Source organism: Ornithorhynchus anatinus, chromosome 1 (assembly GCF_004115215.2).
Source record: "Ornithorhynchus anatinus isolate Pmale09 chromosome 1, mOrnAna1.pri.v4, whole genome shotgun sequence".
Lineage (NCBI taxonomy): Eukaryota > Metazoa > Chordata > Mammalia > Monotremata > Ornithorhynchidae > Ornithorhynchus > Ornithorhynchus anatinus.
The window spans coordinates 21,307,926-21,333,772 of NC_041728.1; the positions used below are offsets into that span (position 1 = coordinate 21,307,926).

The following is a 25,847-nucleotide window of genomic DNA, read 5'->3' on the forward strand; positions in this document are numbered from 1 at the left end:
TAAATAATGCTAATGACTCTAAACTCTAGACTGTAAGCTCATCCTCTAGACTAGAAGCATTCATTTGTTCATTCAGTCGTATTTATTGAGCGCTTATGGTGTGCAAAGCACTGTACTAAGCGCTTGGGAGAGTACAACAACAAACAGACACATTCCCTGCCCACAACTAGCTCACAGTCGAGGGGAAGACAGACTTTAATATACCTAAACAAATAAATTACAGATATATACACATGTGCTATGGGCAGGGAATGTCTGTTAACTGTCATATTGTCCCCTCCCAAGTGCTTAGTACAGTGCTCTGCACCTAGTACGTGCTTAATAAATACCATTGATGAAGGAGTCGTTGCTTCCTGCACCCATGAATGTTATGAGTCAAAGACTACCCTGTCCGTGAAAGAGTCTACAGTCCTGAGATCTAGTTCTGGTTCTGTCTGTGGCTAGCTAAAGTGAGTTGAGACCTTGTATTTGGCACACTAAAGGCAAACTACCACACGTGTTCAATACTCATGTTCAAGCTCAATGTTCAATACTGCCTTCTCCCATCCACTCCTGTTCTAGATGTCAAAATATGAAAATATACTGTTCCAATTCATAAAAAACTCATGAAACCTATGAAGAGGCATTTTTCCAAAAGCCTGGTTTGAATTATTTTCCCTTGTTTGTAAAGACACATAGAGCAAGGGCCATGGACACCTTAGAGGCAGCAACAAATTGTTGATAACCCACATTCAAGAGGAGAGAAAGCTGAGGGGAAACTGCCGCTCAATCAATTCATCCACTCATCAACCATATTAATTGGGTGTTTACCGTGTGCTATACTGAGCCCTTGGGAGAGTACAATATAACAGAGTTTGTAGACATATTCCCTGCCCACAAAGGGCTTACGGTCTAGAGGAGCAGATGATCTCAGAAGTCACAGGGGGATGAGCTGCAGCCACACCACCAGCAGCGGTGACAGTATGAGGAGCCTCTCTGCCCCAGGCCCCCAGACGATCTAACTCCCACTCTTGCTGTCAATCACACGTAACAATATCATTCACAGGTAACAGCTCCTGGGAAAGGCCCAGCCTTTTAGAAGCTTTAAGAGTGCTCTCTAGGTAGGTGCCAGGTCCTACAGATGCAAAGCATGAAATGCAGACTGATGAAGGATATCTCCCACAGCATGCGATAAAGTTTTAGCACTTGAGGCTTTGGAAAGCCAGTATTAAACACCTCTCTCCAGAAATAGCCAACTTACAACCCCATCGCCCCTCATCCCCTTCTACATCCATCTGTTCTTGTCAGCCTTATCATCTTCCCTGCACAGATCCCAAAATTCTCATGGCACTATCTGCCACAGACCGAAGGGACTCTAAAAGCCACAGGGTAGCAGTGAAATAGTTGAGAATGTAGGGTGTTTGGGAAACAGAAGGGGTGGAATAGTACTGTAGTAAGACTTTAGGCTGATTACCAGAATAGGACTTTGTGACCAATCGGCACCTTGCCTCTCAGGGCCAGAAGAAGGAACTCACTCTGGGTAGTTCGGGGAAAAGCCGCAGAAAGGTGGGGGAAAGGCCGCCTCTCTCACCAGCCCCCCTGACTCCCCTACTCCAATTCTTCGGCCCCTTCTGCTGCCCCCTCTTCCGCTCACCCCTCTCCTGCTCCTCAGCCTCCCCCTACCCCCAGCCACCAGTGCCTACCATGGCCCAACTGCACTTCAAGACCCCTTTACCTCCATCATATGAAAGGACCATTTACTGGGAGGCGTTGGAGAGCATAGGCACTGTTCTAAGCTCTGGGGTAGATACAAGCTACTCAAGTTGGACACAGCCCCTGTCCCCCATGGGGCTCACTGTCTTAATTCCCATTTTACAGATGAGGTATCAGAGGCACAGAGAAGTGAAGTGACATGCCCAAGGTCACACAGACAAGAGGTGGTGCCTGAATTAGAACTCAGATCCTTCGGACTCCCTGGCCCGTGCTCTATCCATTAGGCCATGCTGCTTCTCAAAGATTTCTCCCTGCATCCACAGAAGCTGCGGGCCTCTCTTCTCTACCTCACAAAAGGACAGTGACCACCCCTCTTCCTTCCACCTAGGCTTTTTCATCTTGTCATTCTCCTTGGCATAAATGTGTCCTGTCGGCCTCTCTTCTAGGTAAATCCCTTCTAACTCTCTTCCCTGGCTAGAGACCCAATCCTGAACCGCAGGATCGGATAAGGCTTTGTGGAAACGAGGCATGTAAGATAGAGGGATCTGTTGGTCATTGGGGACAGAAATGAGAGAAAAGCAGATGGGGAGAAGAGAGGAAGAGTAAAGGGAGAAGTATTTATCTTCGGCTGTGCCACTGCCCTCACCAGCCCCGTGGCAGCAACTATAAAATCTGTCCCCGGAAGAATCAGCTGGACCAGCACTACAGCCATTTGAGCTGCAATGAAGGAGGATGGAGGTCCTGGTTTCAGGAGCGACATGTCTCCTTGGTAAACCGACCCCCAGGCTCTGCAGCAGCTTCTGGGTCCAGACACAGCTTAGGCTGCCTGAGTTTTGGGAACAGGGGTACTTGGTGTCCCACCAGGTCTGGAACCAAGCCAGGCAGCTGTGGCCTGTTGGCAGAGGGCCAGAAAGGAGCTAACACTTTGAGTCCAGGAAGCTAGCTATAGCTGCCCACTTTGCCCAAAAAGATATGGGGGCAAAGCTAACGGCCTGGCCCTACGTAGCGCCAATTCCATGAGGGTGATGTTCCCCCCCCAAGTCCCCAACCTCACTCGGGTGAAAACACCATGCCTAAATTTGGGGGATCAGAGCACTTGTCCCCTTCCCCCCACCCCTTATCTGCCCAGCATTGTCTTAGCCTCCGGCAATATCATCAGGTATTCTAAAATTCCTAGGTGTTCTTTTTCTTTTCTTCCTAGATGGCTCCCTTCAAATCACGCAGGTGTTTGGAGTATGTGATTTGCAAATGGCTTCTGACTAATCTCAGTGAAACTCCAAGATTTTACGAGTAGCTCAATTCTTTAAGGTAGTGCTTATATTTTAGACACTTTACCAAAAAAACCAAAAAAACCCCCAAACGATTTCAATCCCAAATAGCCCATCCCAAACACATTCACAGAGACATATACCCTTAACCAGATCCATCTAAAAAATACCTTGAAATTGTAAGCCCTTTGATTTCTCAAAGCCATTTCACATCAGTTATCTAATTTTATTCTCAAAACATCCCTGCAAAGAAAGGAGAGGCATGTATTATCCTCTCCATTTAACAAGTGAGGTAACTGAGTGACCTGTTTAAGGTCCCAGAGCAGAATTAGGTGTTCTCACTCACAACCCCAGGCTCATCCTTTCCATGTCTGCTCATTGTTTCCACTGTGACTGGACAGTGCTGACACTAAAGGAATCAGCTGAGGCAGAGAGAGGAAGCATAGGGGGCATCATTCATTCATTCAATCATATTTATTGAGCACTTACTGTGTGCAGAGCACTGTACTAAGCGCTTGGAAAGTATAATTCGGCAACAGAGACAATCCCTACTCAACAACGGGCTCAGTCTAGGAGGGGGAGATGGACAACAAAACAAAACAAGTAGACAAGCATCAGTAGCATTGAAATAGATAAATAGAATTATAGATATGCATCATTAATAAAGTAAATAGAATAATGAATATGTTTAAATATACAGAAGTGCTGTGGGGCGGGTAAGAGGGTAGAGGAGAGGGAGGGAGTAGGGGCGATGGGGAGGAGGAGCAGAGGAAAAAGGGGGCTCAGTCTGGGAAGGCCTGCTGGAGGAGGTGAGCTCTCATTGATGTGTCCAGAAGGCACCAGGAAGGATGGGAGGGGGCAATGCTAATCACAGTAGCCAAGGCCCTCTGGCCCCACAGCCCTGGCAGCCCCTTGAACATCCCCGGGCAGTTCAGATGGCCTGTATGTAATACGGAATTCGGGAGCAAAGCCCAAATCCGTGATGTGGCCCCACGGTGGCATCCTCCCAGGTAGAGTGGCACACCGGTGGCTTCTGGGAGTAGGTGGTGGAGCGTCTAATCTACCTTATCCCCTGGAAGAGGAGAGGAGTGAGGAGAGGAGTTGTTTGTTCATGGTGGGAGGAGAAGAAGGGGATAACTCTCCCAGTCTGGAGCAGGTGGCGGGTGAGGAGGCCACCAGTTATTGTTGGGCTGTTCCTGCCCCCCCACCCCCCTTCCTGCCCCCCCACCCCCCTTCCTGTCCCCTGCCCGTGCTCCAGGATTCCCCCTACCAAGCTAGCCACCTCATCAAGTCCACTGAGGCTTTGCCTCTCCAGACACATACCCAGCCTGGGCTGAGCTGTGTGGGAAGGCCCCGGTGGCCCTGCCTCCCGTCCAGTGGGGTAGGGCCAGCTTCAGACATTTGGCCACGGGGGCAAGGAAAAATTTGCTGCACTCTCCCGTTTCGTGTCATTCTCTTACTTTGTGGGAACACACCAGGTTACGTGTGGCATCACCCGGAATCTTGTTTCAGCCCGGGGAAGCTAGAGCGTGTGTGTGTGGTGGGGGAAGACCCCCTTGCTCCATAGCTACCATACCCATCTTCCAGGGTCCCGGTAACCCCGGGCATGTTTTCTGACTGAGGCTGGGAACCGAAAAATGTGTGACCCGTGCGGCTGCTTACCTCGCCAGCGGTCCTTAGCAGGTGGAAACATCGCTGGAAACAAAATGGGCATCCTCCCCTCCAACCTCAAGCCCTCAGAGAAGGGCCTGCATAGGGCACGGGGAGGGGTCGTCTCTGGGGTCGGGTGATGTGGGGAGATAGAGGGACAGGGGCTGTTGGGAATAATAATGATGGTATTTGTTAAGTGCTTACTATGTGCCGAGCACTGTTCTAAGCACTGGGGGGGATCCAAGGGCATCAGGTAGTCATTCATTCATTCCATCGTTAAGTCCTTACTAGGTGCGGAGCACTGTTCTAAGCTCTGGGGGAGATCCGAGGTCATTAGGCTGTCATTCATTCATTCATTCCATCGTTGTTAAGCACTTGCCAGGTGCCGAGCACTGTTCTAAGCGCTGGGGGAGAGCCAAGGTCATCAGGTTGTCATTCATTCATTGATTCCATCGTTGTTAAGCACTTGCCAGATGCCGAGCACTGTTCTGAGCGCTGGGGGAGATCCAAGGTCATCAGGCTGTCATTCATTCCATCGGATTCATTGAGCCCTTACTGTGTGCAGAGCACTCCACCGGGCGCTTAGAATGTAGAATCGGGCAACAGACGGACCCGATCCTAGCCCGACCGCGGGCTCCCCGGCTCCCACCTGGGGCTCCCAGGCTTCACCCCCATTTTCCAAAGGAGGGGGACTGAGGCCCAGGGAAGTTGAGGGAGGTTGCCCCAGGACTCCCAGCCGGGAGGTTGGGGGGCGGTGGGATGAGTCCCAGGACCGTGCTGGGCAGGTGGGTGGGCCCGGGGGGGGGGGGGGTTGGTGGAGGGGATGGGGCCGGCCCCTGCCCCGGGCCCTCCCCGCCTGCGGAGGAGGAGTTTGCAGAGGGGCGTTTTCGGGGGCGGGGCCGGAGCCTCCTCCTTCCCGGGTGGGCCGGTGCCCCGCAGCCCCTCGCCCCCCGGCCCCGGGCCCCCGGCCACCGCAGGGAGACGTGGTGGGGGCGCTGGGCTGCGGGGGGCTGCGGGGGGCTGCGATGCGGCAGGTAAGGCGGGCCGTGGGCGGCGGGGAGGGCCGGCTGTCCGGCCGGGACCTGGGGGCACACACGAGTTGGGTTTTGGGGGGGATGTGTGTGCGGGGTGGGAGCCCCTCCAGCCCCTCTGGGGGAGGATGGATGGGTGGTCAAGCTGACCTTCGGCTCCCTGACCCCCGGCCGGAGATTTGCTGGCTTCCCCTGGGACCCCCCCCACCCCCCCACCGACACACACAGACACACACACACAGACCGGCTGTGTGCTGCCCCTACGGGTCCGGTGACCTCTACAGCGCACCAAGGGCGGTCCCCAGCTCCCGCCCCGGCCCCCGGCTTGAAGGGGCCAGAGCGGCGCTCAGCGCTTAGAACAGTGCTTGGCGCAGAGTAAGCGCTTAACGAATGCAATAAAAAACAGACCCTACACAATACGGGGGGTTGGAGGTAGGGGGGGAAGGGTTCAGGGGGCCGCAGAGGGACTGGAGGAGGGGGCCAAGGTCCGGCACGAAACCCGCGGATGGGGATGGGGGTGGGGGAGGTGATGGGGGTGGGGGGCTCCCTCTCCTTGTAAGAGGTGATGGAGAGGAGGGCTGTCTCCTTAGAAGAGGTGATGGAGTTGGGGGGCTCTGTCTCCTTAGAAGAGGTGATGGAGTTGGGGAGCTCTCTCTCCTTGGCAGGAAGGTGTTGGAGAAGGGGGGGCTCTCTCTCCTTAGAAGAGGTGATGGAGAAGGGGGCTCTCTCCTTGGGGGGAGGTGATGGAGGGGGACACTCTCTCCTTGGGGGAGGGGGAGGGAGAAGGGGGCCTCTCTCTCTCCTTGGAAGAGGTGATGGAGTGGGGGGGGCCACTTCTTGGGGCGAGTTGATGGAGGGGGGGTCTATCTCCTTGGGGCGAGGTGATGGGGGCTCTCTCCTTGGGGTGAAGTGATGGAGAAGGGCTCTCTCTCCTCGAAGGGGAGGTGAGGGAGAAGGGGGGCTCTCTCTCCTTGGGGAGAGGTGATGGAGGGGGGCTTTCTCTCCTTAGGGGAGGGGGAGGGAGAAGGGGGAGCTCTCTCTCCTTGGGGGGGAGGTGATGGACAAGGGGGGCTCTCTCTCTCCTTGGAGGAGGGGATGGAGGGGAGTGGATCTCTCTCCTTGGGGGGAGGTGAAGGAGGGGGGGGTGGTTCTCTTTCCTTGGGGGAGACGATGGAGGAGGGAGATGGCTCTCTCTCCTTGGAAATCAGTTTCAGAGAGAGTTTGGGGATGAAGCCTCCCCCCGCCCCCCAACCCCTCTGCCCAGCGCCGGCCCTGGGGGAAGGAGCAGATTTGGCGTTCAGAGGGGGCGTGACGTGGAGGGAGGGTGACAGTGTGTTTGTGTGTGTGTTTGTGTGTTTGCAAGGGGGAAGGACGAGCTCGGGGCCGGGGGCAAGTCCCCAGCCCGCTGAGCCCCCCAAGCCCCAGTGCGGAAAACCAAGTTGAGACCGTTCAGGGGTTCTCTGCTCCTCGCAAAAGCCGAGGGGCTTTGGATGTGGGACACCAAAATTATACCCAACCGCAAAAGTGGAAAGGGATAATAAGCACAAGTTGGGTGGGAGTTTTTATGGTGGTGGTTTTTTTTTTAAGTGACTTCAGTTTTCTTCCTTAGGAGATGGCAGAGGGAGCTGCGGCGGAAACCCACGAGGCCAGCATTTTAAGCCACGCTTCGAGGTAAATTCTCCTTTCCATTTCAAAACCCTCGTTTTGTCAATGCGGTTCATTCATTCAATCGTATTTATAGCGCTTACTGTGTGCAGAGCACTGTAGTTTATCTTGCTTCTTTTATTGTAGGTGCTTTATAGGATGCGCTTCGATAAAGGGAGAGAGTCCCATCTTCAACCCCAGTAATAATAATAATTATGGTATTTGTTAAGCGCTTACTCTGTGCCAAGCACTGGTCTCCTCTTCACCACTCTCTCCAGATCCTCTCCTCTCTCCAGAAGGAGTTTTGTCATCATTCACTCCCATTCCAGATCTAATTCTTACAAGTCAGCTGGCCAGTCCTTTCCCCGGATTTGGCGGAGAGGTTCTACTGTCCTATCTAATTTTCTCCTGTTTCTGCCTTTGCGGCCCAAGCTAGGTTTATCTCTCTTCTACCTCACCCTGGAGTCCAGTACTTCCTACCATCCCTCTTTCGACTGGCTAATCTGGCCCCCCGCCCGAGACCCCAGCCAGTGTCTTTTTCCCCTGCCAACTCACAAGAGGTATGTTTTCCAGCCCTCTGTCTGTCAGCGAGCTTCCCCTGGACCCATCCAGTTCCATCAGAGATTCCTTAGAGTTTTCCTGGCAGATGTTGCTGCACCCTGGCAAGAGAGAAAGGCAGACTTGAGTCGGAGGAGTGCCAAGCTTCCAGGACAATTTTCTCTTCATTTTGAGGCCCTGGCTGGCATCTCCCTACCTAAGAAAAAAATGCAGGATGAGCCCAGATTGCTTCCTCCTCGATGGCTTGCACCACTGGCTGTCAATTTGTAATGCCATCCTTTTGCCAATTCGGCAGCCCCACTTCCCTGGCTGTCGGCCTACAATGACCTTAGAATTGTTTAGATTTAGTTTACCCAAAGTAAAAATGGAAAAAAAAAACCCAACCTTTTCTCATGGTGTGCACAGGTAGTTTTTTTTTCTTGTCTGATTTTATCATTTATCTACTTGTTGCAGGGAAATAATGGCATCTTGTAAGATCTTTGAGTTTATTTTTATGCTGAAACTGTGGTTCAATTTAAAATTTAAAAAACAGGTTTGTTGGATACCTAACCTTTTTGGGATGAAGCAAATGATGTTATTTGGATATCAATAGGTACAAGATTACTTGAATTTACCTTCTGTGTGTTTCACTTTGTTGGCTTTCATTCACTTATGCAGTAACAAAGTATTTTTTATATATGGATAATAATCAATCAATAGTATTTATTGAGTGCTTACTGTATGCAGACCACTGTACTAAGCACATGTGAGAGTGCCATAAAACAGCAATACAACTCCCAAGCATGGGCTTGGGAGTCAGAAGGACCTGGGTTCTAATCCCAGCTCCACCACTGCCTGCTGTGTGACCTTGGGCAAGTTACTTAACATCTCTGTGCCTCATCTATAAAACTGGGATTAAGACTTGAGCTCCATGTGAGAGAGGGAGTGTGTTCAACTTGATTAGCTTGCACCTATCTATCCTAGTGCTTATTACAGTGCCTAGAACATAGTAAGTGCTTAACAAATATTTTTTTTTAAAAAAAAGAAGCTTACAGTCTGAGGGGGGAATAATAGGATAACACTAATAACTTTGATGCTGTATTTTCACATAGGTTACTTTAAAAATTAAAAATTCCAGAAAAAGGAAGCTTCAGTTTGGAGACATACTGATGGTGATGGATGAAGAGGGTGATTTGCTAAAGAGGGGGATCTGTAGAACTCAATCATTAGTTGCTGTGAAGAATAAGAACTGATAATAGCAAAAGTGAAGCAGAAAGAAAGGTTATGTTGGCAAACTGAATTCCTAAAGAGCTGGGTTGTAAACTCCTGAGGGGTGGGATCGTGTCTACCAACTCCAATATATTGTCCTCTCCTAAGCACCTACAGTGCTCTGCATACACTAAGTTCTCAAAAAATACCACTGATTGATTGTATCCCCCCCAGCGCTGTGTTTCTAACTGTGTTTCTAAACTTTTTACTGTAACACACTAGAAACCTTTAAATCATCATCTGGCTCTAACAATTTTCATCGCCTGTTGGAGAAAGTCTGGGGAGGTTTACAGAAGCCTGAAACCTACTCTGCTATCGGTAGAGAAGGGAAATCAGATGTAAAGACATTTTTAGTGAGAGCAACCTCACAAGTAAACTGCACGAACATGAGTCCTTACGTTGGGGTCCTGAAAGTCTGTCTAGATGAAACATACATAAAATGGAACAAAAGATAAGGCTGAAGATAAATGATTTCCTTTTATAGGAACAACCACATTCCAATCTCACGCTGAATAAACCCAACAGCCTGACTCTCCCAGTCGCATCTCAAAAAGCAGACACTGTTGTAAATCTGCCGAGGAAACTTTCTGTGGGTTTATTTGGGAGGGGGAGCAGGGAAATAAGGGGGAGGAAGAAGCTGTGGGCATTGTAAAATTCTCCCCACTTCCTTTACACAAGGGATGTGGATGCTACGTGGCAGTCACAGAAACTGGGAGGCATTTCTGAAGGTGGCACAATTAGGAATGGCGGTGGGTTGAGGGGTGGGGATGCGCACCAGCTCCTGGCACAACCTTCCATTGGCTCCCCTCCGTGTCTCTCCTTTTCTCCTTCTCTTTATGTCTCTTTCTCTCTCTCTCTCCCCCTCCCCCACTCCCCCGAGGCCCCCATCCTCTCAGGAAATGATTGTTCAGTCCATTCGGGCTGAAAGGTGGATTGATCGGAGCAGGTCGGGGTCAGGGGGGAAATTTTTTTGTGGGCTGTGGAATGGAAGAGGGATGCGATTGTTCCTTGTGAGGTGCAAAGGAAGCTAGATTCTTCTGAGTGGGAAATAGGAACCTAAGGCACTTTCTTCAGGGGCCTAATGTATATGAAGGGAGTGACTTGGGCCTTGTGGGACTTCTTCAGGTGAGCAATTTAGAACAGTGGAGAGGGAGGGAGGAAAAGCAGAAATTCTGCTCCCCTCTGCGGCCTCACGCTTCACCACCACCACAGGCTCTCACCGCTGTCACGGCCACCTGCCGGCTGCAGTGATAATAATGATGATGATGATGATGGTGTTTGTTAAGCACTTACTATGTGCCAAACACTGTTCTAAGCACTGGGGTAGATACAAGGTCATCAGGTTGTCCCACGTGAGGCTCACAGTCTTAATCCCCATTTTACAGATGAGGTAACTGAGGCACAGAGAAGTTAAGTGACTTGCCCAAAGTCACACAGCTGACAAGTGGTGGAGCCGGGATTAGAACCCACGACCTCTGATTCCCAAGTCCATGCTTTTTCCACTAGGTCACGCTGCTTCCGAGAGGGAGAAAGAGGCCCTCGGCAGGGCAGAAACAGCTCTGGATACTCAATTCCCCTTCCTACAGCCCATCAGCGAACAGAGCCCAGAAATGCTGCCCTGGATATCCCAATGGTAGAGCTGCTCCTGATTCCCCAGCTGGACATTCTTGATTTCCCTCTCCTTGGGCAATAGTCTCTTCTTTCTGCCAAGCCTAAGTATCTGTGGAGAAGGCATTCTACAATGATAATGTGAGATATGCAACTGAAACACAGTGTCCTTTGTTTTCTTTCTCCACACTCGTGTCTTTTTCATTTTTTGCTCCTCTTTTTTCTTATCGAAAAATTGCGGGGTCTTCCTTGCTACCTGAAAAGGAAGGTTTCCCAAGGGTCATTTTGATGGAATGAGAGAAATTGCTCCTTTGCTGTTTTCATCTGCCATTCGCCTGTCACCACCACTCAGTTAACAAGCCAAAAATCTCAGATGTAGCACTCTGGTGTGCTGGCAACCTTCATTTCTTTTTTCTTTTCGGATTCTCGGCATCCCTTCCATTGATCATTGATGTCAGGGTGTTAGCATCACTTGCAAGAAATGGTAAAAAGAAACATTCAAGAGTCAGAACTATGAATAAAGGAAAAACTGGTCACTGGGATGCAAAAATGAGTCTCCCTCTCTCTCTCTCTCTTTTTCTCCCTGCTAAACAACAAAACCCAGGAGATGTGATTGCTAGTTTACTATTGGAAGTTACAGACAGACCTTTCATTACAATAATTCTCTATAATGCCAGTGCCACAAAAGATAGTGTTGGAGCCAAATAGATTGCTGTGGCTATTTGATAGCACTCTCAGTCTCCGTAGGGGCTCTCCTGAGAAGCAGCATGGGTTTAGGAGTCAGAGGGCGTGGTTCTAATCCCATCTCTGTCACTTGTCTGCTGTGTGACCTTGGGCAAGCCACTTAACTTCTCTGTGCCTCAGTTACCTAATCTGTAAAATGGAGATTAAGACTGTGCGCCCCACGTGGGGCAACCCGATTACCTTGTATCTATCCTAGTGGTTTGAACGGTGCTGGGCAGGGACTGTCTTTATCTGTTGCCGTTTTGTACATTCCAAGCGCTTAGTACAGTGCTCTGCATATAGTAAGTGCTCAGTAAATACTATTGAATGAATTAATAGCATTATTATTCGATGTGACAACTCTCAATATTTCTGAAGCTTCACACTTGGTATTAATCCCTTAGATAAAGGCAAGGGAGTAATCATGAATATATCCAAAACCAAATCACTTTTCAATAGAGTACTGTACTGCCTTGCCTGTGGACAGATCAATCAATCAATCAATCAATGGTATTAATTGAGCACTTATTATGTGCAGAATACTGTATTAAACACTTGGGAGAGTACTATACAAAAGAGAGTAGACACGTTCCCTGCCCATAATGAGCAGAACAGTATTAGGCAAACTAATGATAGGAATACATAGTTGACTAAAGAGTAATTCTAGCATTGTATTCTAAGCACACTATCTCAGAAAAAGATAGGTCAGTGAAGGACCTTTTGGAATTAATTTCAACAAGAGCAAATAAATCACAGGCTGAAGTAAATTAAGCCTTGAACCAAGGACCGGCTTGTGCAGGCGGACAGAGCGGAACAAAAGATTCAGTGGGGAGAAGATGAGGAACAGGAGCTTGGAACAGAGCGAAAGATGATTCCAGTGATAAAGTGCTGATTAAAATGCAGTTAGCTTTGGGAGTCAGAGGAGACAGTGAGTCACCGGAGAACCAAATACACATTCATATCGTGCAGGTGTTGGGCAGGGGAGAGAGGATTCTGACAATTAGTATGAGGGTGTTTTTAACGGCGACCCTTCTATAAACATTTCACTGCAGGACTGGAAGCGAGCCATTCCGATATCACAAAGTGTGTGTGTGTGTGTGTTTCCTTTTTCAGGACAGGAATTCAAGTAGACAAAACACTTAAGACAGTGAAGCAGGATGTGAGGGGGAATAAATATCCATACTTCTCCCTCTGGACCTAAAGGTCACTCAAGTTAAAAAATAAAAGTCAAGAGGCGCCTTTAATCACCCTCAGGGAAAGTTATCTTAAAGCCAACTTTCTGGGGCAGATTTACCTAGGCAGGCGGCATTGTGTCTCTTTGAGAATATTAGGTGGAAAGAGAGGATATCAGGTAGTTCTGGAGTCTCCCAGCTCAGCATAGGAAATCAGTCAGAGATGGTCTATAGAAGGGATGGGGCTTGGAGCGAGTCCCCGTGCCCTTACAGACGTTTCTCCTTTCAACCTCTGTCCTCCCTGGATCCTTTGATTCCAGACCAATTGGACTCCACATGGAGAGAGTCTGTTTCTTGCCAGAAGGTGCAGGGCCCCGGAGCAGTTACTCCGGTGGGCCCGGGTAGCGATCACAGCACCAAGGTTCCTGGAGTAAAACCACTGCCCTTTCCCAGGCTCTGAATTTGTTCTGTAGTCAAGGGACCAGAGAGACCAGTGAACTGACTGGAAAAGGCAGCCCCACACCAAAGAGTGGGTCATGGCAGCGTTTAGGTAGTTAAAGCAGCAGCAGCCTGGCTCACTGGAAAAAGCACGGGCTTGGGAGTCAGAGGTCATGGCTTCGAATTCTGGCTCTGCCACTTGTCAGCTGTGTGACTGTGGGCAAGTCACTTCACTTCTCTGTGCCTCAGTGACCTCATCTGTAAAATGGGAATTAAGACTGTGAGCCTCATGTGGGACAACCTGATTACCCTTTATACCCCAGCGCTTAGAACAGCGCTCTGCACATAGTCAGCGCTTAACAAATACCAACATTATTATTAAAGCAATTAATCTCTTTTTGGACCAGAGAGCAACATACTGATTCCTTATGGGATGATTCATTTAAGGTTCACGAAATTTGGGGGGACCAAAATGCAAGGGCACAGAAACACCCAACCTGGAGCAAACTGGGTTGAAATGACTTTTGCGGAAAAACAATAAAGAGGGCATTAATTTGGCTGGGGAATAGCATTGCTGTGAAGTACTGAAGCAACATGACTAAGCCAGTATTAGATTAGTAAGGTCTTACTAGGCTTCTGAGTGATAAATTGAATCCCTTCAATTTTCTCTTCAGCTAACAGTGGAGCCTTTAAGATGGTGATCCTCAGCCCACATGCCCTAGCCCCTTGGTGGGTCACAAGCCTCGGCCAGCTGGGCCGTGGGGCCGATAGAGTTGCTGACCCAGCTGGGTGGCTGTAATGTCTGTGCTGCTGCTGTTTGACTTTGCCCTCCTAGTTGCCACCTTCCACACTGTATCTCCCTTCCCTGACCATCCCCCCATGTCTCTCATCCTTGTCTTCCCTCTTCCTCCCCTCCCAACGCCCCCAGGACTTTCTGGCCCATTATTGTGGGGAGCCTGGGTGGGCCACAGGAGTGCCTGAAGAGAGAATAAAATTCTACAACCCAGTCGGCACACTCCGTTCTTCTAACGCTAACCTTCTCACTGTACCTTAGTCTCATCAATCTCACCACCCACCTCTCGTCTATGTCCTGCCTCCGGCCAAGAATGCTCTCCCTCCTCTTCTCCGAGAGAGGATTACTCTCCCCGCCTTCAAAGCCTTATTGGCGGCACGTCTCCTCCAAGAGGCCCTCCCTGACTAAGCCGTTTTCCACTTCTCACTCCCTTTTGTGTTGCCCTGACTTGGTCCCTTTTTTCACGCGCCCCACCCCACAGCACTTATGTTCAAATCTGTATTTTATTTATTTATATTGATGTCTGTTTCCCCCTTGAGACCGTAAGCTCACTGTAGGCAGGGAATATGTCTATTTATTGTTAAACTGAACTCTCCCAAGTGGTTAGTATACAGTAAGCACTCAATAAATACAATCGACTGGCTGACTGACCCCAGGTTTGCCTGGAGAACTGCTGCCTTACGTCCCTCGGCTCAAGAACGGACATGATCCTTTACCCCAGGGATAGTGCCTATATTCAGCCACGTCTTTCCCAGCACTTAGTACAGTGCTTTACACATAGGAAGCACTTAATAAACGCTATTACTCCTAGAATATCAGAACCCTCGGGTTTCTGTACACCTATTCAAACCGTGCCATGCATGAAAGCACACGGCCACACTAGAAGTCGACGTAGGCCGGCAACGACAAGCATTTCAATATCGGTCTCGGGCAACACAATATGCAGGTTTTCCAAGGTCGGGCCCACTTCCTCTGCTCCATCCTCGTCTTGACCCTTCTTGTGGTTTCTCTCTCCTGGCTCAGCCTGCTCTAGTTGTCGGTGAGGCAAGATGCCAGTGGGGCTCCCCCCAGGCCCGGCCCCCGGTGCCCAGGCTCACCCCATACCACTCTTCTGCCTTTCACCACTCCTGCCTGGCACCCAAATAGCCTCTTCCTCATTATCAGTGTCAGCCAGGGCAATCGTTGTAGGGTCTGTGTGGGCCAGAGAGACCCAAAATATGGACCACATAAGGCGGCTCCTCGGACTCGAGTCTGGGCTATTTTTCTCAGCCTTTCCTGAGCCCACGCAGCCCTCCAGTAATAATAAATCTGGTATTTGTTAAGCGCTTACTCTGTGCCAGGCATTGTACTAAGCACTGGGGTAGATGCAAGGTAATCAGGTTGGACACAGTCCCTGTCCCACATGCAGCTCACAATCTTAATCCCCATTCTACAGATGAGGTAACTGAGGCCCAGAGAAGTAAAGAGACTTGCCCAAGGTCACTTAGCAGACAAGTGGCGGAGCCGGGATTAGAACCCATGACCTTCTGACTCCCAGGTCCATCTGTGCTCTATCCACTAGGATGTGCTGGGCATCCTTCTCCTTGCTACTGGAATTGTTTGCTTCCTATACCCTGGGATCTTTGACTGTTGCTGACAGTGAACAATCGAGACATGGCTCCTTTCTCCACAGTGTACAAATCATTCCTACCAGTACTAGGCCCCATCCTCTATTTGCCAATTCACACTAATTAGGGTGGTGCATTCGCTCCGGGGAGTAAAGCACCAAATGGCACCCTGAAGGTCTGAAAGATTTAGTGTTCTTTCTCAAACTCCTAGCCTACTGTCAGGGAGTGACAGGCAGTGTGGACACCCTGGCCATGTTGATCGCTGATATTTGGAGCTGAAAGAAGATCTCCTGAGGACATCTAGTCTCCATATTTATTCCCCATAAGGCCATTTATCTTTGTTGCACACTCAGAGCTCTTGGCATCATGCTCTATACATAGTAGACACTCAAGAAATACTATTGTTGGATTGAGTTAATTGGCTTGTATTTACAGATAAAGGCCATCTATAAAGTTTGGTCATTTAAAAATGTCACAAACATTGTTTTCTGGGGCGATTTCTCTAAGAATCTGAGATTTCCTTAATCACTGGATGGTACCTGTAATTAGACTATGCTTATCTCTAGACTGTAAGCTCCCTCATTGAGGTCTCTTAGTCTACCATCTCTATGGCACTGTAGTCTTCCAAGCACTGTAGTACAGTGCTGTGCACAAAGTAAGCACTCAATAAATACCAATGGTTGATTACAAGCACAGCAAACACACACATATACACACGTGTGTGCATGTCAGGAATGGAAATTGGAAACTATGCAGGAAGCCCAAAGAGAAGGAGGAATGGGAAGAGGGATGGATGGCTGTCCCTGAGAAATGGAAAATTTCTGTTCCGAATGTGGCCTGATATTGTTTGCTCCCAAGTGGTTAGTACAGTGCTCTGTACACAGCACTCAATAAATACCATTGATTGATTTTATTCACTCCAGCACTTAGTACAGTGCCTGGAATGTAAGTGCTTAACAAATATAATAATAATAATAACATTGGGGTGAAGAAGGGGTAGCTTTAAGTGCTGAGAGGAGAGATTAGGATGAAAGGAGATTTGGAGAAACTGGATGGATTTTCATAAATTACTGTACAAAATTCAACTTGCAAAATTAAGCCTGCATTTGGTTGTGAGCTTTGTCCAAAAAAAGTAAACACAATAGAACACCAACTAATTTCATCATGTTGAGGCATCCAGGGGAGCACTAGAAAGATGAATGATATGTCTGCTCTTGGGAGTAGCTAAATTAAAGGTCCAAAGGATAAGCAGGAGGTGAAGTAACATTTTCAGATCATACCAATTTAGGAAGTTTCTGAGGGCACAAAGAAATGCAGAAAAATGAAATAATCTAGAATCATTTAGAGTGCAGCTTGAACAGAAAATGAAAAGCAATTAAGGTGGAGAAAATATAAATGAAAATCATTGAAATTAGGATGAAATGGAAAAGACAGTTACATTGTAATGCTGGAAGAGACAGTGGTGGGCAGAGTATTAGAGATAAGAGTCTCATGGCCAGGTAGCAGCAAATAGCTATATTTTAGGGTGCAAATCCAGAGACATCATATCCTAGAGCTGAATGGGGACAGTCTTATCGGTTCATTCATTCATTCATTCATGCAGTGAAATGATACCTAGGAGATACCAGTCCCAAAACCAGAAAGAGAAGGCTCAAATTAAAGGCTGGGGGTGGAGGGATTTCAAAAAAGCAATGAAAATGATTAGGATGTAGGAGTGATGGCTAGGTGAGATTTCACAGTAATTAAACCTCTTCAGGCTTGACATTGTGAGGTGATGAGCAAATAAAAATACAGAGGAGGAAGAATAAAGACTGGTATAACTGAGTGAACTTCAATTCCTATTCCAAGTAGAAAGCTCCGGGGTGAATGCCTTCCACCGGCTGACACCCGTTTTAGGGGTCCCAGTGCTCCCGAGGATCACTGCCTAAACACACTGCCCTGGGAGATGATGCTTGCTCTCTCCCTCTTCTGGCTTCTAGTTAGTTCTTAATTTGTCAAGCAATTATGCAACTTTACATTTTAAATTTGCGATGACTTCGCATGTGTGGGGCCGATATTGGCATTTCACTCAGGGCAGTGCCGGCTCTGCGCTGCCGAAGCCCGAGGAGCCAGGGCTCTATGCTACTATAGGAGAAGCAGAGTGGCTTGGCGGTTAGACCACGGGCCTGGGAGTCGGAAGGACCTGGGTTCTAATCCCGGCTCCTCCACTTGTCTGCTGTGTGACCCTGGGCAAGTCACTTAACTTCTCTGGGACTCAGTTACCTCATCTGTAAAATGGGGATTAAGACCGTGAGGCCCATGTGGGACACGGACTCTGTCCAAACTGATTAACTCATATCTACCCGAGCGCTTAGAACAGAGAAGCAGCGTGGCTCAGTGGAAAGAGCCTGGGCATACCATCATTATTATTCTGTCCCAGCACTTAGTACAGTCTTCTGTCCGCAGTAAGCTACTATTGAGCATCTGCTGTGTGCATAGCATTGTACTAAGCACTTGCCTTGTACTAAGGGCTTAGTACAGTCCTAGAGGAAGTTTTCCAGTTGCCATCATCCTTGAGTGTGGAGCTCTGAGTGGAACTGACTTGGATGACAATGACATAATCTTAACTGTTGCCATTGTCACCTAGAGAGTCTCCAAAGGGCAAGCACCTTCTCTGCCTCTTCAGTAAGTTAGAAGCGCCTTTTTCCCCCCTCCTAGTTTCCCCCATTTTGGATAATTATGGTCTTGGCCACTCCATTAGAATTAACTTCTTTTTGAACTTGAACTCTAACTGCATTACTCTTTACAACCCAAGACACTTCTTTCTACGTCATAAGAGTAAGCTCGTTGTGGGCAGGAGAGTGTACTCTCCCAAGCGCTTAGAACAGTGCTCTGCACACGTTAAGCGTTCAGTAAATACGATCGAATGAACGAAGACATGAGGATATGTGCCCTGCAGCTCTTTCAGTGTTCTCAGAGATGCTGCTGCTGAAGGTTGGAGCCTAATCCTGCCTGAGGTCGTGGCTCAAAGTGCTAATCCGTAACCAATCATCCACTCGTATGATATGCATGCCACTTGTGATACCCGTTGTGTTCTGGTGTATCTCTTGGCAACCTCATCTTCCCAAAGCTTCTGCTCAAGTACAGTCCTCCCCTGGTTCCCTCCCCAATCCTTGGGACAAGGATTGTGTCCTATCTGATTATCTTGAATCTGTCCCAGTGCTTAGCACATAGAAAGCAGTTACACAAATACCAGAATAATTATCATTGTCATCTCCCAGTAGCCAGCTGCTATACCGAATTGTTTAAGATTGGGCCTCACTGTATTTTGGAAAGCTTTGTAATAATGCTCGCCCGGTCTGTCCACAGGTTCTGGAGTGGTTCCCATATAGCGGCTGCGGGGATCTCCTGTTTCTATCCAGACTCCTCCCGTGTCCCACCCTCGGTTAGCATCCGCTCAGTGATGGTGACCTGGGTCCCAAGGCACAGGTAGATCCTGCTTTGCTCTTTGATTTCTGATGAGGCCTTGCCGGTAAGACTGATGAAACTGCTCAAGAAGATGGATGAGCCTCCACTCTCAGATCTAAGTTTCCGACCCCTATTAACACCACCATAGCTTAGTAGATCTTTAGTTCAGTGAGAAATCTGATGCCTTGTGGTTGCTAAATTTTCCCCACCAGTTTCCCGAAGGACATGTTGGTCTTCATGAAGGGTGGCTCTGGAGGAGAGTGCACTGTCTAGTTGCCAAATTTTAGTAATAGCATCTGGTTCTGTGTTGGTAATCAATTAATCAGTGGTATTTATTGAGTGCTTACTACGTGCAGAGCACTGTACTAACCGCTAGAGAAGCAGCATGACGCAGTGGATAGAACACGGGCCTGGGAGTCAGAAGGCCATGGGTTCTAGTCTCGGCTCCACCGCTTGTCTGCTGTGTGACCTTGGGCAAGTCACTTCACTTCCTCTGACCCTGAGTTACCTCATCTGTAAAATAGAGATTTAAACTGTGAGCCCCACATGAGACAGGGTCTGTGTCCAACCTGATTTCCCTTTATCGACCCCAGCCCTTAGTACAGTGCCCGGCACACAGTAAGCGCTTAACAAATACCATTATTACTGGGAGGGTACAGTGCAACAGAATTAGTGGACATATTTCCTGTCCATAACAAGCTTACAGTCTAGAGTGGGATGGGGAGGTAATGAAAGATTTTTGGTTCTCTATAGGATTCCCAGGGAGAGATTTGATACATAACCTCCATTTCCTTCAGGTTTATTGTCGGGCTGTAGGATAACCTGCATGGGTCTCTGAGTGCATCCCTCCAGAGCATAGTTGTTGGTGTGACGTGCTTTTGTGAGGTCTGCTTTATACACAAGTGTCGGTGGAACACAGAGATCTTAGTGTTACTCTCCACACTTCCATATCTATCAGGCTGCCAAGATCATGTCTGCTGGGCTGCAGTTTGGTCTGAAGTGGCTTGGAATTCAGGAAGGGCATAGTAAGTGATATTTTTCAATAACCTGCCTTGAAGAACTCTAGATAGGATCTTTCTAGCAATAGAGAACAATGAGATATTTTCCAGTTGGCTGTCACATTTTAAAATTTTTTTTTATGGTATTTATTAACCGCTTACTGTGTTCCAGGGACTGTACCAACCACTGAGGTAGATATAAGCTAATTAAGTTGGACACAGTCCAAATCCCATATGGGCTCACAGTCTTAATCCCCATTTTGCAGAGGAGGGAACTGAGGCAGAGAGAAGTTAAGTGATTTGCCCAAGGTCTCACAGCAGACAAGTGGTGGACCCAGGATAGGACCCAAGTCCTCTGACTCCCAGGCCCGTGATCTTCCCACTAGGCCATGCTGCTTCCCATTTTTCCAGAAAATAAGGACTGTGGGAACTTGCCTGAACTACCGAAGGGTGGCTTCCATATCCCATAATATCTGCTGAAAAACCCAGCAGATGGTTAAACAATAAGACTCTTTGCTTATAGATTCCTTCCCTGCTTAATGAATGTTTGCTAAAACCTTTAATTACATGCAGTGAGTAAATGTCAGATCCTTTTCCCCCTAGACTGCTAACTCCCTTTGGGCAGGGATCTTGTCTTCCATCTTTCTCAAGCACCTAATACAGTGCTCTGCAGACAGTAAACGTTCAATAAATATCAAATGGTCGATTGATTAACAAAACCACACAAAAGGGACTGGGAGATGGGACTAACTTTATCAAGATAACATAATATCTCTTCTTGTTCACTTTCCTCAGGTACTAATGTAACTTATTGAAGTGTATTTGGAGTGAATGGTTACAACTGTTTCTCGTTCCTTTGGTCCTTATTTGGAGACCTTCCCTTAAGGTCAGTATAATCGGAAATAAATTGGGGGTTCGGAAGAGGTTATGGATAATGCACAGCAGCAAATTAGGCTCATTTTGCCCAAGAGAATTGTGCAGAAAGATGAAGGGTTGACTTTGTTCAGCCTAGGTGCACCCTGCCCTAAACCACCTCAGAGGAGCATATCCTCTCTGTCCTTTGACGTGTGTTTTTTGATTTTGGTGCCATGAGACTTTATACAGTTTTAATTGTTGCCCATAAACTTTGATTACACTGTACATTTAAGCAGCATTCCAAAGCAGGATATCTTGGAAGCTGTAAAACTTCCAGCATTTGAATTATAACAAAATCACAGATTGACTTGAATCTTCAGCCATGTATTTCAAGAAATGTTGGGTGTTAAATTTAGTCTGTCCCTGGGAGTTCAGGGGAGCAGGTCCATGTTGGGACAAACTATAGGATGTTTGCTTCAACACCCCAATCATCCTAGTTCCTAAAAATATTAACTCCAATTATGTGTAGTGGTGTGGGTTTATAGGTGGGAAGTGAAGAGTGGGAATGCTGTGTTTTGAGTTGTGTTTGAGGAACTGAGGGAAGGATGTGAATTGGCGGGTGTCAGGATGTGTGCGCGTGAGTGAGTGGTTTGGTTTTCTGTCCCCAAATCACTCAGAGAGAGAAAGAGTAGGAAGGCAGAGACACACAAATGGGCAGTGCAGACTCACACCCACCCAACTACCCCGATCACTGACCTCAGCAAGACAGAGGACTAGAGCCCAGAATACAAAAACCTGGACTACCCACTGCCCTAATTAATTAATTATGGTATTTGTTAAGCGCTTACTATGTGCCAGGCACTGTACTAAGCACTGGGGTGGATACAAGCAAATCAGGTTGGACACAGTCCCTGTCCCAAGTGGGGAGTCTTCATCCCCATTTTACAGATGAGGGAACTGAGGCACAGAGGAGTGAAGTACTTGCCCAAGGTCACACAACAGACAAGTGGCAGCGCCGGGATTAGAACCCATGACGTCCTGACTCCTAGATCCGTGCTCTCTCCACTATGCTATGCTGCTTCTCTGGAACCATGCCCTGACGGGAGCCTGAAAGAGCCATGGTGCTGCTGGCTCTTTCTTACCTAACAATGAACCATTAAACCAAACATGTTTTAAAGTGTGAGTCGTTTTCAGAAAATGAGCACTCCCAAATCATTCCTTTCCACCGTCAGGAGGCACTGGGAAAGGGGCTGCTCTACACCGGCACACACATAGGCTTCCTGAACGAGTCCAACCAGACGTGTCCCCCTCTTTTCCATCCGAGGAGGTTTTGCTCCATCACTGGACTCCCGTCAGACAAAACTGAACTCTACTTATTGAAATATTAGACCCTGCTGTACATCTGCTACCTATGAAGGATACCTTTCTCCTCGTAGAAAAGTTTTCCTGCATGCATTTCCTTCATAATAATAATAATTGAGGTATTTGTTAAGCGCTTTCTGTGTGTCACGCATGGTTCTAAGCACTGGGGTGGACACAAGGTAATCGGTCTAAGGAGGAGGGACAACGGGGATTGAATCCCCATTTTGCATCTGAAGGAACTGAGGCACAAAGAAGTCAAGTTACTTGTCCAAGGTCACATAGCAGACAAGTGGCAGAGCTGGGATTAGAACCCAGGTCCTCTGACTCCCAGTACGGACTCTTCCCACTAAGCCGCGCTGCCTCTCGGCGTCTCACTAAACACTCGCCTGTTACTGAACACTCAAGTCTGGTTACTATTTTTCATATTCCCTTTCTCTGGAAACTAGGTAGTTAGTTTCTGCAGTTTGGAGCGAAAGGGTCTTACAATGGATGAAGCCCTCGAGATTTCGAAGGACGGTAACTCCCTGATCAAAGCCGTCTATCAGAGCAGGCTCCGCCTGACAAGGCTCCTGTTGGAAGGCGGAGCCTACATTAATGAGAGCAACGATCGCGGGGAAACCCCTCTAATGGTGGCCTGCAAGACCAAGCACGTGGACCCCCAGAGCGTCAGCAAAGCCAAAATGGTGAAATACCTGTTAGAGAACAACGCCGACCCCAACATCCAAGACAAATCTGGAAAGACGGCCCTGATGCACGCCTGCTTGGAGAAGGCGGGCCCCGAAGTGGTGGCTCTGCTGGTGAAAAGCGGAGCCGACTTGAGTCTGCAAGACCACTCTGGGTCCTCGGCCCTCGTCTACGCGGTGAACGCTGAGCAGCGAGAGACCCTGAGGGTCCTCCTCAACGCTTGCCAGGCAAAGGGGAAAGAGGTCATCATCATCATCACGGCCAAATCTCCTTCGGGGAAGCAGACGACCAGACAGTACTTGAACGTGCCGCCCCCGGATGCGGACGGGGGTCCTTCTCCCGCTGCTTGTACCACCCCATCTGAAATCGACGTTAAAACTTCCTTGTCCCCGCTGCCGGATCCGCCCGAAACGGAAAGGGCCGTCTTCGGCTTTGGGGATCTGGATCCGTCGGGAAGCGGCGACGACGCGTCCGAACCCGGCTCCCCGGTCGGGCCGTCCGCCGGGGCCCTCCCGGGGACCAAGCCGGCCCAGGTGCCGCGCCTGCATTCGGAGCCTTGGATCAAGAATTCCCCTTCGCTGCTGCCCCAGCACAAAGTGGCCTCTTTACAAGAAGAGCTTCAGGATATCTCTCCCGAGGAAGAATTTTCCTTCAGGATCAATGGGCTGGCCTTATCCAAGAGGTACATCACCCGGCACCAAAGCATCGACGTGAAAGACACTGCCCAGCTGCTCAAATCCTTTGACCAAGCTAGCTCGAGAAAGCTGTCCTACGAGGAGATCAGCGCACAGTCCCTTTGTGGAGAAGGCCGGCAACCCAGCGGGGAAATCCCCGCCGACCAGGATCCGGATTCCGTCCAGACGCTATTCGTTTCCACGCTGAGAAGCATAGTCCAGAAGAGAAGCTTGGGGGCAAATCACTACAGCTCGGATTCTCAGCTCACAGCCGGCCCGACGCCTGCCCCGGCGGAGGACGGCAAATCGGTGTTAGGAAAGAAAAAGATCCCCTCCCCGTCCCCGCTCTCCGGGACCAAAGAGTTGCTGGAAAACCTGCCTCCGGCCCCCGTGAGCCGGAGAACCCCTTCCATTTTGGAGAGGCGCGGCTCCGGGGCTTTCCCGCTAGAGCACTGCGTACCCACCTGTATGCCCACCAGGCCAGGGTTCCTGCCCCCTTTAAACGTCAGTCCTCACCCACCTAACGCAGATATCGGTGCCTATAGCAAGGTTTCCGGGCTCCTGTCTTGTGGTCAGAAAGCACTGGTGCCAACCGTTCCTTCTTTTCCCAAAGACTTCAAGAGTAAGAAAATGCTGATAAGGAGACAATCGCTACAGACAGAACAAATTAAGCAATTAGTCAATTTTTAAGAGGTTCTGAGCAAGCGCCTTTTCATCTGCATCCCATGGCTATATATGATAGTCAGAGGACTGAAAGGGAGGGGCCAGAAGTTTTTGCCTTCAGATAAATTAGAAGCAAATCTAGGTGGAAGGCCTTTGGGGGCAGAGATTCCACAATCTCTTTTCGTAACACATTCCAGAATTCTCTGTCACTCACCAGATATTCTGTTTTCTCTGGCCTCTTATGCCCTTTGGTTATTTATTTATTTGTCTCATTTTGAATCCATTTCCTGCAGCTGTCTAAAAAATTACATGCTTCCCAACTTCCCATTTCTCAAGGATCAAACCCCCCATATTCTCACATTGAGCATTTGGGGATCCATTAGGATTTTTTCTTGCTGCCCCAACTGGCACGGGCCCAGAGACTCCCCTCCTCCCCACCCTTTGTACCGGCCCCCAAAAAAAGAAAAAGAAAAAAGGAATCAGCTTCTGGGAAGGATGAATTCAAATCAGATAGAAAACTCCAACCCACTGCAGTGGTCCTGAACTCCTTCAGGATACTAGCTCACATCATTAGATAGAGCAGTGCTGTTACCTGGCAAAGATGGGCAGCTCTGGGACACTGTTGCCTGCTGATGATATGCTGTGGCCACAGAATATTTCAAAGAAGGTATTCTCCTGTCTCTATGCCTATCGAACTCCAGTGATCTAAAAATTCCACACTGGTTTCTTAACTTTTGGGTGGAAAAAAGCCCTGTATAATTTCAAATCGAAAGTAAAGAATAAAGCCAACAACTTCCATTGCATCTATTTGTTTTGGCTTATATATCCATAGACGTTCTCCATCATCTGTTCACAGAAACCCATTTTTGGCTCCTCATAAACATTTAGCATTTGGTGAATTCTAAACATCGAATGGGAGATCATCAAGCAAAGAAAACCCAAAGAAACTCATTTTAAAAAGAATTAAAATGTAGTCTGTCTTTCTAAAAGGTAATAAAGAGGGTCCTATGAAATTGAGTCATATTTTTGGAAATTATCTCATCTATTCCTAGAGCCTAATTCACCCAAGGACAATCTTGTCCTTGACTCAGAAGTTGCCCAGACAATTCCTCTCAAAACTCCGTAACACCTAATAATATTAAATGGATATTTGTGCTGCTGCAGCTTTATTCCTTCCGTGCCTATTCATTTGGAATGCAGTGTTCCTATATATTTCACAGTAAAACCTGCTTAAGTGCTCTGCAGTACTTTAATATATTTTCTTTATCCCACGTTTCTTTTCCTACTCATTTAATATAAGCAAATGGCACTGTTCACAGGGGTAGTTATTGAATTCACAATTAAAAAAAAATATTTAATTGCAGTTTTCTTTTCATGTAATATTTTTGTGAGTGAATAGAAATGGTCAAAATGATCATTTTTGCACCACCCCGCACCAATTTTGCAGTGATGTGTACCTGTCATTTGTAAATAGTTGGGCAAACTTTAGCACTATTTCTAATATTACATAACAAAATCATTTGCATTTTGTTTTTAAAGGTAACTTACAGGCGCGACATGCATAAATAAAACATTAAACTTAAATGTATAATTAACTCAATAAAGCTTAAAAATGCAATTTTGGGTGTCACTTGTTTTTCTCATTTTGATCACTAATAAAAAAACTCAGTAAAATTAAGAGAATTGCTGCTCATTATCCTGAAAATGTATAAAGCCAATAGAGAAAGAGTTC

General features: G+C 48.1%; 1 protein-coding gene across 1 annotated transcript; it reads left to right on the forward strand.

Annotated features, from left to right (window-relative positions):
- The first annotated feature begins 5,539 nt into the window (after nt 1–5,539).
- On the forward strand, nt 5,540–25,733 carry ANKRD34B (ankyrin repeat domain 34B). The gene is made up of 5 exons (XM_029059566.2): nt 5,540–5,644; nt 7,251–7,312; nt 18,781–18,900; nt 20,673–20,763; nt 22,541–25,733. Exon 5 carries the CDS (start codon nt 22,580–22,582, stop codon nt 24,140–24,142), a length of 1,563 nt encoding a protein of 520 aa, XP_028915399.1. The 5' UTR covers nt 5,540–5,644; nt 7,251–7,312; nt 18,781–18,900; nt 20,673–20,763; nt 22,541–22,579; the 3' UTR covers nt 24,143–25,733.
- Nucleotides 25,734–25,847: the final 114 nt, after the last annotated feature.

Bases quoted from the DNA above. Each gene is read 5' to 3' on its own strand.
- ANKRD34B (XM_029059566.2), top strand. From the start codon at position 22,580: ATGGATGAAGCCCTCGAGATTTCGAAGGACGGTAACTCCCTGATCAAA.